Source organism: Trachinotus anak, unplaced genomic scaffold (assembly GCF_046630095.1).
Source record: "Trachinotus anak isolate AG129_WGS33_773 ecotype Australia unplaced genomic scaffold, CSIRO_AGI_Tana_v1 ptg000014l, whole genome shotgun sequence".
Classification (NCBI taxonomy): Eukaryota; Metazoa; Chordata; class Actinopteri; order Carangiformes; family Carangidae; genus Trachinotus; species Trachinotus anak.
In genome coordinates this window covers 17,690,001-17,702,500 of record NW_027273865.1, presented here as the reverse complement: position 1 = coordinate 17,702,500, position 12,500 = coordinate 17,690,001, and the positions used below count along the sequence as shown (strand labels likewise).

At 39.3% G+C, this 12,500-nt stretch overlaps 1 protein-coding gene and 6 non-coding genes across 8 annotated transcripts in view; 6 read left to right on the top strand and 1 right to left on the bottom strand.

Annotated features, from left to right (window-relative positions):
* Positions 1 to 12,500, top strand: part of LOC139631628 (F-BAR and double SH3 domains protein 2-like) — a 65,053-nt gene that overhangs the window by 11,300 nt on the left and 41,253 nt on the right. For both annotated transcript variants that reach the window (XM_071495952.1, XM_071495953.1), the window contains exon 3: positions 10,240 to 10,285. In XM_071495952.1, the coding sequence (XP_071352053.1) occupies positions 10,240 to 10,285 (46 nt within the window). The remainder of the gene's footprint in view (positions 1 to 10,239; positions 10,286 to 12,500) is intronic.
* On the top strand, positions 3,426 to 3,499 carry trnat-agu (transfer RNA threonine (anticodon AGU)). The gene has a single exon. It is a non-coding gene; the product is annotated as a tRNA-Thr (tRNA).
* Positions 4,232 to 4,305, top strand: trnat-agu (transfer RNA threonine (anticodon AGU)). Its single transcript has one exon. It is a non-coding gene; the product is annotated as a tRNA-Thr (tRNA).
* trnat-agu (transfer RNA threonine (anticodon AGU)) lies at positions 5,037 to 5,110 on the top strand. The gene has a single exon. It is a non-coding gene; the product is annotated as a tRNA-Thr (tRNA).
* On the bottom strand, positions 6,450 to 6,522 carry trnam-cau (transfer RNA methionine (anticodon CAU)). The gene has a single exon. It is a non-coding gene; the product is annotated as a tRNA-Met (tRNA).
* Positions 8,319 to 8,392, top strand: trnat-agu (transfer RNA threonine (anticodon AGU)). The gene has a single exon. It is a non-coding gene; the product is annotated as a tRNA-Thr (tRNA).
* On the top strand, positions 9,016 to 9,089 carry trnat-agu (transfer RNA threonine (anticodon AGU)). The gene has a single exon. It is a non-coding gene; the product is annotated as a tRNA-Thr (tRNA).

Sequence of the window (12,500 nt, the reverse complement as noted above, 5' to 3'; positions counted from 1 at the left end):
TCTGTGTCCTGTAAACCATTGATCTCAGCTGTTTTCCCATGTTTGATCATTCCCTCTCACTGCCTTTCAACCCATTGCCCCCTTTGCCCTCAACACACACACACACACACACACACACAGACAAACATATAAACACACATGAACAGTACACACTTAATGTCCACTCTCAAGCACTTAAGTATTTCCTGTCAGACACACACTCATCTGCAAGTCTGGGCATTTTCTTTCTTCCATTTATCTTCATGCACAGCTGATGCTGACACTGCTTTTTGACTCATGTACTATACGCTTACAAACTTACACAACTTACACAGATTGGCAGACAGAGTGGTGGGGGAGAGAGAGAGAGGAGAGAATGAGTAGTGGAGAAAGAAGGGGCAGGAAACCCTAGAAAGCTGAGTGCAGAAAGCCAAAGAGGAAGAGATAAGAGTAAAGAAGGGAGGGCAGACACAAATGTGGAGGTGGAGGGAGGTGCAGGGAGGATACGGACAGGTTTTAAGGTTAGGCAGAAATAGACTGTGGGCAGAACAAATAAAGAGAAAGCAAGGTTCAGAGGTCCAGAGGTTCCTCTCTCTGATAAGATGGATGAATTTTCACAAAGTAAATTATGTACTTTCTTACAGTGACACAATATATCTTTTAGTTACATGCAATAGTTTTGATTGTTCTGTTTATTTTCATTCTGTCTAAAGAAACTCACACCACCGTAGTGGGTGTGCGATATTTCCAGCTGGTAATTGGGTTTCCATGTTTATGTATGAGGTCTCTGCCACAGTGTAACCATGGCAGCATGAAAAGCCTAGACATGTCCAACAATCCCAGAGAGGATGTGTGTTTGTCAGTGTGTGTGTATGTGTCTACTGGTGTTGACTTGAGTTGTATGTTCCAGTGGCCCTTACTAGTACAAAAGTATACCGCATTACTAAAAGATACCAAAGCAGAAAAAGCTTATTTTGGAGCTGTGTATGAATGTGTCAGAGAGCCAGCATTCATATATGCATTTGTACTGTATGTGTGTGTTTTGGTGACAGAACCAAGAGAAAGTTGAGAGATTGAAAGCTGAATCTCTCTGTTTGTGTTGGCATGAAAGAAATGTATATTATTAAATATGTTTTTCATTTTAAATACTTCTAAAGTGATTGGTTCCCTTGACTTGTATCACTGCTGTAGACAATTGCAGCTACTGAATCAACTTTCAACTTTTTCTCATTGCTTTCCAAATAACAAGATATTTTGCATGTTCTCTCATACAGATGTGAAAGCCTAAATATTTCTTCAACTTGTAACGAGTCCAGTTTCTCAAGAAAAAGCTGTAAGGCGCGCAATTGCAATGTTTTCTCTTGGCACTGTATGCATGTCAGCAGGTGCTGTCGCTTAGTTGGCACTTGTCTAAAACAGGAGATCCTGGGTTCAAATCCCAGCAGTGCCTTTTCAAAAGGCAGCATAATGTATCAAAAACTGTGAGAAGAGAATTACAGTGTTGTAGTCATTTACATAGCAACTCTCTGAAGTCTCTAGCAAGGCGGCAAAAGTATTGTATGGTTGTGCCAAAAACAGTGTGGCTCCAGGTTTTAGACAAATAAAGCTGCTTTGTCAAGATGAGTGAAAAATCATGGTCTTATCAGATAAACAACATAATAAAAGTTTGTTAAATTAGAACAATAGGTGACATACCTCTGCCACTTGGTCTGGTCACATGGTCTGATGAAGTTTAATATTTGCTCAGGTTCACAAAAACCTGCTGAAGAAAAGAGATGGGATTTTTTTTCCTGAGTACATTACAGATAGGACTTATCACACATCACTGATTGAATTAAAGATTGAACCAGAGTGTGCTGAGTCCTCATCGGGGAACAGCATCTCCTACAGCATTACATCTCATGCATAATAAGCAAACAAGTGAAACATTTTAAACCATAAGTCAGTGATCAATGGTAGTGATGAGTTTTGACTAGGGATGCCCCGACTGATCGGCTGCTGATCATGATCGGCCAATTTTCATTGATCGATAGATTGTAATAATGGTCGCAGGCCCCAATCACCTTAAAACTGTTCACCTGTGGTTAATAGTCTGGTGTCTGCGGCTGAGAGAAGCAGTCCCACCTTCCACCTCGTTCACTGCACCAGCGCACCACAGGCCACCCAAACAACACATCAGCCACACAGAACTTTTACAAAGTGTGTGAGACTGATATAACGTACACAGTCCCAATGGTGGATTTAGATTTGGGCGGCATAGATGATCGGTATAGGTATTGGCGGCAAAAAACATGATCGGGTGTCCCAAGTTTTGACACATGACTTTTGTCCTTGTGTTTGCACAACATCCCAGCAGTGTCTTTAATGCTATCTTGTCAAATGTCTCTTAGGGAAGATGATGCAGATGATCACAGATGATAAAAAATCATTTTAAACATACAAATTTAAAGACCCCCTCAATGGAAATCAAGTTGTAAACCTTGTTAACATGTCCATATGATGTTTTTTATGTAAAACAAGACATACCAGGAGCAAAATAAGCAGTCAACATGCTCATTTCTACCATGGAACTGCAGTGAACTGCTGGACCAATGCAGTGAACCAATGGACCAATGTCTCATAAAAACAGACAGCCAGGGTTTCATGTGTAACATAACTAAGGAACCAATCCTGTCAACTTTTAGGTTGAGGGGCAGGCAAAATAAACCTTGTCAGTAGGGAGAAAGAGTTTGTATTAGCACAACTAGTAACACTATGTTAGCCACTGTGAGCTAACAAACGGCATAAACAAGTAAAAGACACAAACTATGCTAACTGTTCTGATATGTCAGCTAGTTGCCGATTTTGGTGCACAACACACTCGTCATTGAAGTCTGGGTCTGACTGAGGCTCAAACATGTAGCTGAGTCTCTCTGATGTTTCCTGTAACACTAACCATCTTGATATGCGCTACTTCTTTACTGGTCATCAAAACCTTGTCAGTATAGATAGTGAGAATTTGCATTAGCACAGCCACTACCACTGTGTCAACCACTACCAGTTACAAGCTCACAAACAAAAACAATTAAGTTTGCTTACCTTTCTGATATTGAAAATCAGCTAGTTGCTGATTTTGGTGCACAATAAACCCTGAAAAACTCCTGGTTCTTACTGCAGCTGAAACGTGGCTGAATCTCGGCTGTTTCCTCTGCTTATGATATTGATACACACTGCTCTTTCACCTGCCAACCTACCGCGACCAGCAGTGGTGAGCCTGATCCAGATTTTTCAATTAGTTACTTAAAATGCAAACATTTGCAAATTATGATATTGACTAACAGTCTTGTGACACCACGCCTTCACATTAACCCCGAATATGCTTAGCTTACATGATGTCAGCTCTGAATTTCAAATTATCTTGTTTGTGTTGCTGAATGCATCAGACTTTGAACGAATGCATTATAGGAGGCGCTGTGGCTTAGTTGGTTAAAGTGCCTGTCTAGTAAACAGGAGATCCTGGGTTCGAATCCTAGCAGTGCCTTTTCAGAAGGTCAGTACAAGTGCCCTAATATGTATGTGATAATGGAGCTTTGTACCAATTGTGGATTAGGTACTGGAACATTTGTCTGGCTTCAATCATAACCAGTCATTCCTGATTACTTCATGAGGGAATTTCTTCAAATTTGGCACAAATGCTCACTTGCACTTAACCCTTTAAAACCGAGTGTGTCGCCGACGACACATTTACGCAGGCGCACTTTGAATTACCGTAACTGTCGTGGGCTGGTGTTTCTCTGCGGGCTGCGGACAGACGGCGGACATTTTGAGGCTCAGGTGTGAAAGGGTTCAGGAAAACTGATTACACTCTGGTGGTCAAAGGTCAATGTCACTGTGACCTCATGTCCATTGCATTCTTGTGAATGCAATATATCAGGTATTCCTGGAGGTAACATCGTTACATCTGGAACAAATGTCCACTTGGACTCAATGATGAACTGATTAGAACTTGGTGGTCAAAGTTCAAAGTTACTGTGACCTCACAAAACAAGTTAATGGGAATAACTCAAGAATTCATACAGTAATTATGACTTTAACACTAAATACTCTTATCTAACATGATGTCAGCTCTTAATTTTAGATTCTTTTCTTTGTGTTGCTGAGTGCATCTGACACTTGACCTGGACACGGAGAAAAAGGTTGGCATTGCAACTGTTGTGCTGGTCAGTGACAGTGTGATGAATTTTGACACAGATCACTTTTAGTAGCAGCAGGAGGCGCTGTGGCTTAGTTGGTTAAAGCGCCTGTCTAGTAAACAGGAGATCCTGGGTTCGAATCCCAGCAGTGCCTTTTCTTTAGGTCAGTACAAGTGCCCTAACATCAATGTGATAGTCTGGCTTTGTACCAATTGTGGATTAGATACAGGAACGTTTGAGTACCTCCAATCATAAGCAGTCATTTCTTATCACTGCCATTTGAAGGGCACACAAAACTAATTTAGCTCGTTTAACGCCTCCGTGCCAACAACAATGGTGGCCAGATGCGTTATGTTTTCAGGATGTCCATCCGTCTGTCTGTATGTTTCTCTGTACCATTCTTGTGAAAGTGATACCTTACGAACGCCATGAGGGAATTTCTTCAAATTTGGCACAAATGCTCACTTGGACTTTAGAATAAACTGATTACACTTTGGTGGTGAAAGGTCAAAGGTCAATGTCACTGTGACCTCATGTCCATTGCATTCTTGTGAATGCAATATATAAGGTATTCCTAGAGGTGACATCGTTACATCTGACACATTTGTCCACTCTGACTCAAGGATGAACTGATTAGAACTTCAAAGTTCAAAGTTACTGTGACCTCACAAAAGAAGTTCTTGGGAATAAATCAAGAATTCGTACACCAATTATGACATTAACACTAAATACTCTTATCTAACACGATGTCAGCACTTAATATCAGATTCTTTTCCTTGTGTTGCTGAGTGCATCAGACACTTGACCTGGACATGAGAAAAGGGTTGGCATCGTAGCTGATGTTGTTCTGGTCAGTGACACAGGTTCCTTTTGGCAGCAGCAGGAGGTGCTGTGGCTTAGTTGGTTAAAGCGCCTGTCTAGTAAACAGGAGATCCTGGGCTCGAATCCCAGCAGTGCCTTTTCTATAGGTCCGTACAAGTGCCCTAATATCAATGTCATTATAGGGCGTCATACCAATTGTGGATTAGATACAGGGAACAGGAGCAATTGTGTTCTTTTAAATATAAGCAGTTGTTTGTGAAGTGTAGAAACTGCAACTTACAGTGGTTCTGTTTTTTGTGGCTATTAATGAACCTTGTCAGAGGTCTTATTAAAATATAGGGAAAACACTTAATTCTGTCTGGATTTTATCATGTTAATTTAGCAGGAAATGAGGGGAGTTATCTATCTTTAAGGTGTTGAAAAATTTCTCACTGAATTAAAACTTTTTGGTTTTGACCAGTCGACGTACTTCCTTTTAAGCCTTTTCCCACACATCAGTTTACAGTGGTCTCCAGTGTTAAATTTGTCTTTAGAATAATGGCATTACACCTCTTCACCTCGCAGAGCCACAGACTACTACCCGTGACTTGGGCACAATGTTGTCAATTGTGTAGATCTATTTTTAGAACAGCAAATCATAAATTCTGTTTTATATTTTGCGTTTTCACCATTTAGTCAGACAACTAGGCCTGGATAGCCAATAAATCCCCTGATCTTTTATCTTGCACAACATTTTTGTTTGACTGTGGACATTGGAGGCTTATGAAGGCTCATTATGCCGTAAACATGGTCTGTTCTAAGAGGTTGCTGTGGATTAGTTTATAAAACTTTTACACATACGTCAATTATATTTAACCACTGAAACAGTGTATAATTTTTCTGTTGCACACTAGAGGCTCCATACAAAACAACAGAGCTGTGTTTGTCACAGCTTTGTACAGCAGCACGTAGATACTGACACAAAGAATACAAACGGCTGTCACTGTCCATCTAGTTAAGATTGGAACTGAGCACACACGTCTGTGCAACTGCAAGAAGAAAGAGAACTTTAATGCCCTGCGTCAAGAGACAGTTTCGTCTTTAGAGTTTTCACATTCACACTGTCTTCTCCAATCATTAAGTGTCCTGTTGTAAAGCAGGGTGACTTTGTTCAGCTCATTTTTACATGACAGTTCACATAAATGTTATGATTATGCAGAAGTGTTCCCGTGCAAAATGAATATCTGTCATGTCAGTGTAACTATTACAGTTATAGGAAATGACTCAGCAAATTCTTCTCTTGTTTAAACAATTTTTCGATTAATTTTGAGGTTTGGAAAGTAATGGGTATTTACCAATTTACTTTATAGACATCACATGAGCAGTTGGTTTTTGGTTGCTTTATGTAGAGGCCACTTCCATATGGTGTTTTGTTCTGTGGGGTCTGTGGGTTGTTACTATTTGTGTAGGTGGTTTGGAAGGGAATTTCAAAAGATCTGCCCCGTGTGAGGCTCGAACTCACGACCTTCAGATTATGAGACTGACGCGCTGCCTACTGCGCCAACGAGGCCTGCAGAGCACCTTCAGCATGTGTAGTTTAGACTGCAGAGTCACTACTGAGGGGCGGAGGTGGAAGTGTCTGTGTGATCGGGGGAAGGGAGCGTGTCGTATTTCAGCTGACATGCATGGGGGTGGAGTTAAACATGAAACGTGCTGCAGCCTCTCGCAGTAGATAATACTGCAGATTTGAATGCGCCTCTCTGTGCAGGATTAAAAAGACAGGTTCAGTCATTAAAAATTTTAAGCCATTACACCCAGAAATCTAAAGCAGCCTCTGTTTACAAAAAAAAACAGACTGAACACAGCAGCTTTTACACAAAATGATGCCATGGGAAACATTTGACAAGAAGCACTGCACTATTTGTTTGGGCTGTAATTAGCATAGAGAGAATTGGCAGTAATTATGCTGTCTATGCTTGAAAGTGTTGTCTTCCTTTCTGCATCTACCGCCACTGTTTCCCTTCCCTGTTGTTGCTTAATTGTAGCTGCTAAGTTCCTTCACAAAGTCTGTTGTTAGGAGTTTATTTTAAACAGCACTAGTTGGGTGACCTGAAGTTTCAATGAAATTCAATGCTGCAGTTTAAAACGTGAAATTTATTATTATATACACACAGGATGTATCTCTAGGCTACATACAGTATATTCTATGCTGCTTTAATAGATGATTTAAACATGCACTGAGCAAAAGGCCTAGAGCCACTGCGTTTTCAAAACATTTAGAGGAAAGCAACGTTAAATTCTTAAAGCCATGTTGAATTAACACCTTGGCTAATAAAATACTGCTGTGCTTTCATGTTGTGGTAGATTGTGGGTGAATACCAGTTCTTGATGCCTGAAGTCATGAAAAGTTTTTCTTCTTGCATAAGAACAAATTTAAATGGTGCATTATAATTCAGTTCTTCAAAAATATGGACTTTATAATTTTGTTTTTTTTTTTTACTGGGAATTGGCAATTATTCTTTATAGCATTTCCTCATCTCTGTCATATATTATGGGACCCAATCTAGATTTGAGTCTCTTGTATCTGCCAATGCCAGTCATACCCTGGAGGTCTGCCCAATGTTCTATTTATTGTTTCCCACATAATACAGATCTTAGGTCAGACAAAGAAGTCACTTTTACAAAAACCAAACCTTCTTAACGAAAACATGGGAGTACTCGTGGGCCAGTGAGTCAACATGTGAATAAACAAAAAGAGAATGCTAATGATTGGGTTATTTCTGAAACTGTTTCCACACTATGGCCCCTTTTAAATGTGAAAATGCCTCCCATCCACACAGGTCAAAATTTTTGTCAAGATCTCCGTCCAGACTGAAAACAACAGAGCAATAGGAAAATATCTTGATCTCTGCTTCCCCTCAGGTAACGCACAATAAAGGCCATTGTTTGGTATGGGTAACCTCCTGCTTTCAATGACTTATTTTACATTTGAATATGCCTAAAGTTGGTCCTTTTGGTATGCATACCACTTTTCAAACAACAGGTTTTAAAAAGTGATTTTAAAATGGCTCATAAATCCATAAGTGTTGACCAAATTAAACTGGAAATCTTGCGCTGTTTTGCTACAGCACTGAATTATTAATCAAATCATCATTTATTATATGCCGCTTTGTCATCTGACATTAAAATGTACAGCAACAACATTTAAGTCTTATAAGACGGCCAGGAAGTCTAAGTCTTGGTGCCCTAATTCAATTTTGCCTACTGGATTAAATTCTGTCTGACTTTAAAAGCATTACTGTATAGTCATTCAGTGACATTGGAAACGGTCGCCAATCTAAACACCATTCTTTATTACTTTCCTGTGGCGCTGTGGCTTAGTTGGTTAAAGCGCCTGTCTAGTAAACAGGAGATCCTGGGTTCAAATCCCAGCAGTGCCTTTTCAGAAGGTCAGTACAGATACCAATCGTTGCAATCTACAGACAGTAGGGAAACGACAAGGAAGTGAAGGCACTGTCTCGACGATGATAAATAATGCTTTCTTTGTGATGTGACTTTTGTTTAGATATAACACATTAACATGAAATTAACAAGTGGTCTAGAAAGTAGTATAATAAGAGCAACTACGCATCCTTGGAGTCTGCAGCTCTCGGTGTGCACATTTGCAAGGGAGTGTAATTCAGGTTTAGGAAGGTTTATTTGTATCTCAAAAAGAACAAGCTTGTGTTGATTCAATGTAACATATTCAATTTTGTTACAGCCTTGTAATGCAGTCTCACTGAAAACAATGTCTCAGAGAGGAGAAACACAACAAACATAGCCAATTACACAAAAGCACATACTCGCATATAGCATCACAAACCATCCAGACATGTATAAATAGATCCAGAGTTAAAGAAAAAATGATGTGTGGTGTATTTGCTAATACAGATGGACAGTAATGTTTCTTTTTGAAGAGATGTTACATATCATATTATCATAGTATCATTTAAGTAGTATCATATTTGGTATTGTAGTCTAATTCCTGTCAGTCTAAAGACTGCCCTTTCATAACTATGTGCATGGCGCTGTGGCTTAGTTGGTTAAAGCGCCTGTCTAGTAAACAGGAGATCCTGGGTTCGAATCCCAGCAGTGCCTTTTCAAAAGGTCAGTACAAGTGCCCTAATAGCAACGTGATAATGGGGCCTTTTAACCAACTGTGGATTAGCTACAGAAACATTTCTGTGGCTCCAATCATGAGCAGTCATTTCTCATCACTGTCCCACAACTATTGTCATGGTGTCACCTCAAGGTTACTGTCATACTTTCCACATCTAAGTCAGGGTCAACTAAGGTTAGAGTTACGTAAATTTCGTCATCAGATGTTCTCAGTGGATGTCCATGTACCTACCAATTTGCCACAAGGATTGTGCCTATAGACAATGATCTTGGTGATTAACAATGTTCAGAACCATCGCCAAAAGCCATTGCTTTTGCCAATATCAGACGATATTTCATTTGTTTTTCCATTAATGCATTACATTATAATCATTGTTAGTCGTAGTAGAAGTAGTATTAATTTAATTTTATATAAAAATTTGTTGCCCCCTGCCCAACAATGACATGTGGGCATGTACACACACACTGTTGTGTGTTGGTAAAAAAAAAAAAAACACTTCAGCATGTGGTGTGTGGTGAATCACCTGTTGACTAATACAGGTGAACGGTAAATTTCCTTTGAGGAAAGATGCTACATGAGTATCATATGTAAATATAAGTTTTCAAATATAAGATAAATGCAGGTAAAATGTTTTCAACTGGTGAGGTCATCTCCAGTATACATGCTTTGTTCATTTAGCACACATGGCCGGTGCATTTATCTCTCTGTGTAATCATGAGCTAATGTTATGTTTTTCATTCTGCACATTCCTGGGCTGTGATAAGAACTTTCACTGTCTCTGCTGCCAGGATGTTGTGTGATGTTGAGAGGACGAGGGGGACGTTTGTGCATATTGTTGGTCAGAACTGGTGCAATGTTTTATTTAGTTTTTCCTTGAAGGAACCATTGGTCAATGAATAGACAGAAAAAAACTAATTTCGTTCATGTGTCCACTCCTGAAATGTGTAAGGACACTGAACGTGATTGATTGTTACGCTTGTGCTTTTTCCATTACAATGCAGAATCTATTAATGGAAAACATCAGATGTCTAGATTCCTCCTCCTGTCTTTATTATGTACTGTATATGTGTCTTCTCTTCACCTCCTTCAAACACTGAAATGAATGTCTGTGTGTGTCTCTCTCTGTAGGAGCTACAGTCTGAAGAAGGGACAGCTGGAGAGGGACTATGCACAGGTAAGACTGGCTTGACTCATACCGAATACGTGCTCAGCTGCATGTTTACAGAAATGACATAAAGTTGCCAGTTAAGATCTGAAATCTGTGAATGTAAATGAAGAAGGGGCCAATTGGAAATACTGTCATTTCCCTGAATAACTACTCAGACCTGCCAGCTTCTATCCATATTGCAATACAGCTTATACAAATGTAAATGCTTTGATTGTGAAAGTTGAAATTATTAACCCCAGTATACATTGTTCTATTTCTTTTATGAAACTTGCTTTCACAGCCAGCTTTTCACTCTGCCTTCCAGTGTCAGAGTTCAGAACAACCAGCCTTTATATGTTAGTACGTGATTCAATTCGATAAGTTGCTTCTGGGAAACTCTATTTTGAGGTTTCCTAATCTTGAAGACTGCTTTGTGAAAGGTCATCAACATGTCGCTGTGGCTAAGTTGGTGAAAGCGCCATTCTAGTAAACTGGAGATCCTGGATTTGAATTCCAGCCGTGTCTTTTCAACAGTTACATTCTGTCGTATTTGAGGTATTGTGGATGAGAATGGGCCTCCATCTCCAGATATTAAACTGAACTGCCATGCAAATGCAATGCTTTGAAACGACAGTTCAAGTATGTCCAGTTGTAATTGAGTGGGAGTTACGAGGTTGTGGCTCATACTTTTTGTAATAGTCACAATATGAATTTAGCATAGGGGAGCCACAGGGGGGTTTAACAGGACATACTGCATTTCAAAGCTTTTCTTTTTTTATGTTAAATATATAAACAAATGCTAGTAAATCAGCCTTAGAATTCTGCTAGAGCCTGTCTCAAAGCCTGCATTAAGTGCCTAACATTTTACAGTTAGGGTTAAAACTGTTAAACTGCTAAAACTGAGCATATTATCCACATTAAATGTAATAAGATTTAACCTTATAAGAGTAGCCAGATAAATTCCTCGCATTTTGTGCTCTTACTCCATTGTCCTTTGTTGTTTCTAAGTTAAAGACAATCAGTTGATAGTGATTCAGTTTAATATGCTGCTTTGATGAAACTTTATTTTGAGGTTACCAATTAAAACATGGCTTCTTAACCATCCTTTGATTGACATGGTGTTGTGACTTAGCTGGTCAGGGTGTTACTCTTATAAACAGGAGGTCTAGGGTTCAAATCCTAACAGTACCTTTCCTGCAATGCAGCATTCTTGATGGGAAGGAAAATGTGTGCATTACTTTTAAAACTCTACTAAAGCCTGACCACAGGCTCAGAGGTTGTGCATTAATCACACAGTTAAACTTGGCAGTTCAGCACATTTGTCACAGAATGAACTTAAATTGCCTAAACTGTTAAATTAACACTTAAGGGTTTTTTGTTCAGGCAACCAACCATATAGTCAGAGTGTGTGAGTAACCAAACACATCAGAAACAATTAAGAAACTAAATAAAGTGTTCAGATGAAGGTCTTTCTTGTTCATTCCAACCTAAAGTGGCGCTTTGCTTTGGAGAGCCAAGTTTGGCCCTTGTGAGGCCTCAAGAAAAAATTTGGCGAAGCAGAACTGATAATTGGCATACCCCTCATGTAATTTCGAGCACCATCTATACAGATAGCATGCTTTAATCCCTTTTAAAGATTTGGCCCACTTTTAAGAAAAAAATTTTTGTTGAAGTATATATCGTGTCGCTGTAAATGGGATAAATCACAAACTCAGCTGTATCTCATTTCTATTATTTTGGTACTTGAATTTTCAAACAATGACTCTGTCTCTTCTTTTAACACTTAAGTGAAATTGTAAAATAATTGTAATGAAGCTTTGAATCTAATATATATTATTCTGTATTGCTGCAAGACACTATCATATCTTGTAACACTACACTTGTGAAAACACTACACATTGTGTTGGTGTATGCAACTGTATGCACATGTATGTAGTTGTATGTAGCATCTCCTCCAGTTCAGTGTTACCCATACATTGATTTATTTGTTGCAGCCTGTCACCAAATCAACATTGCCCACTATAAAAATATTTTTGATAGATTTTTTTTGTACTATTTCAAATGGGTAAAATCTTATTTCATTATGGACCTATGCTCAGCCTATTGATTCGCTCAGCTACTTCTCTTCCCACTCTGTCTCTTTCTCTCTCTCTCTGTCTCTCTCTCTCTCCCACAAACACATTATCAACAGAACGTCTGTCATAGTCGGACTGGCCATCAGGAGCACAGGGAGAAATCCCGC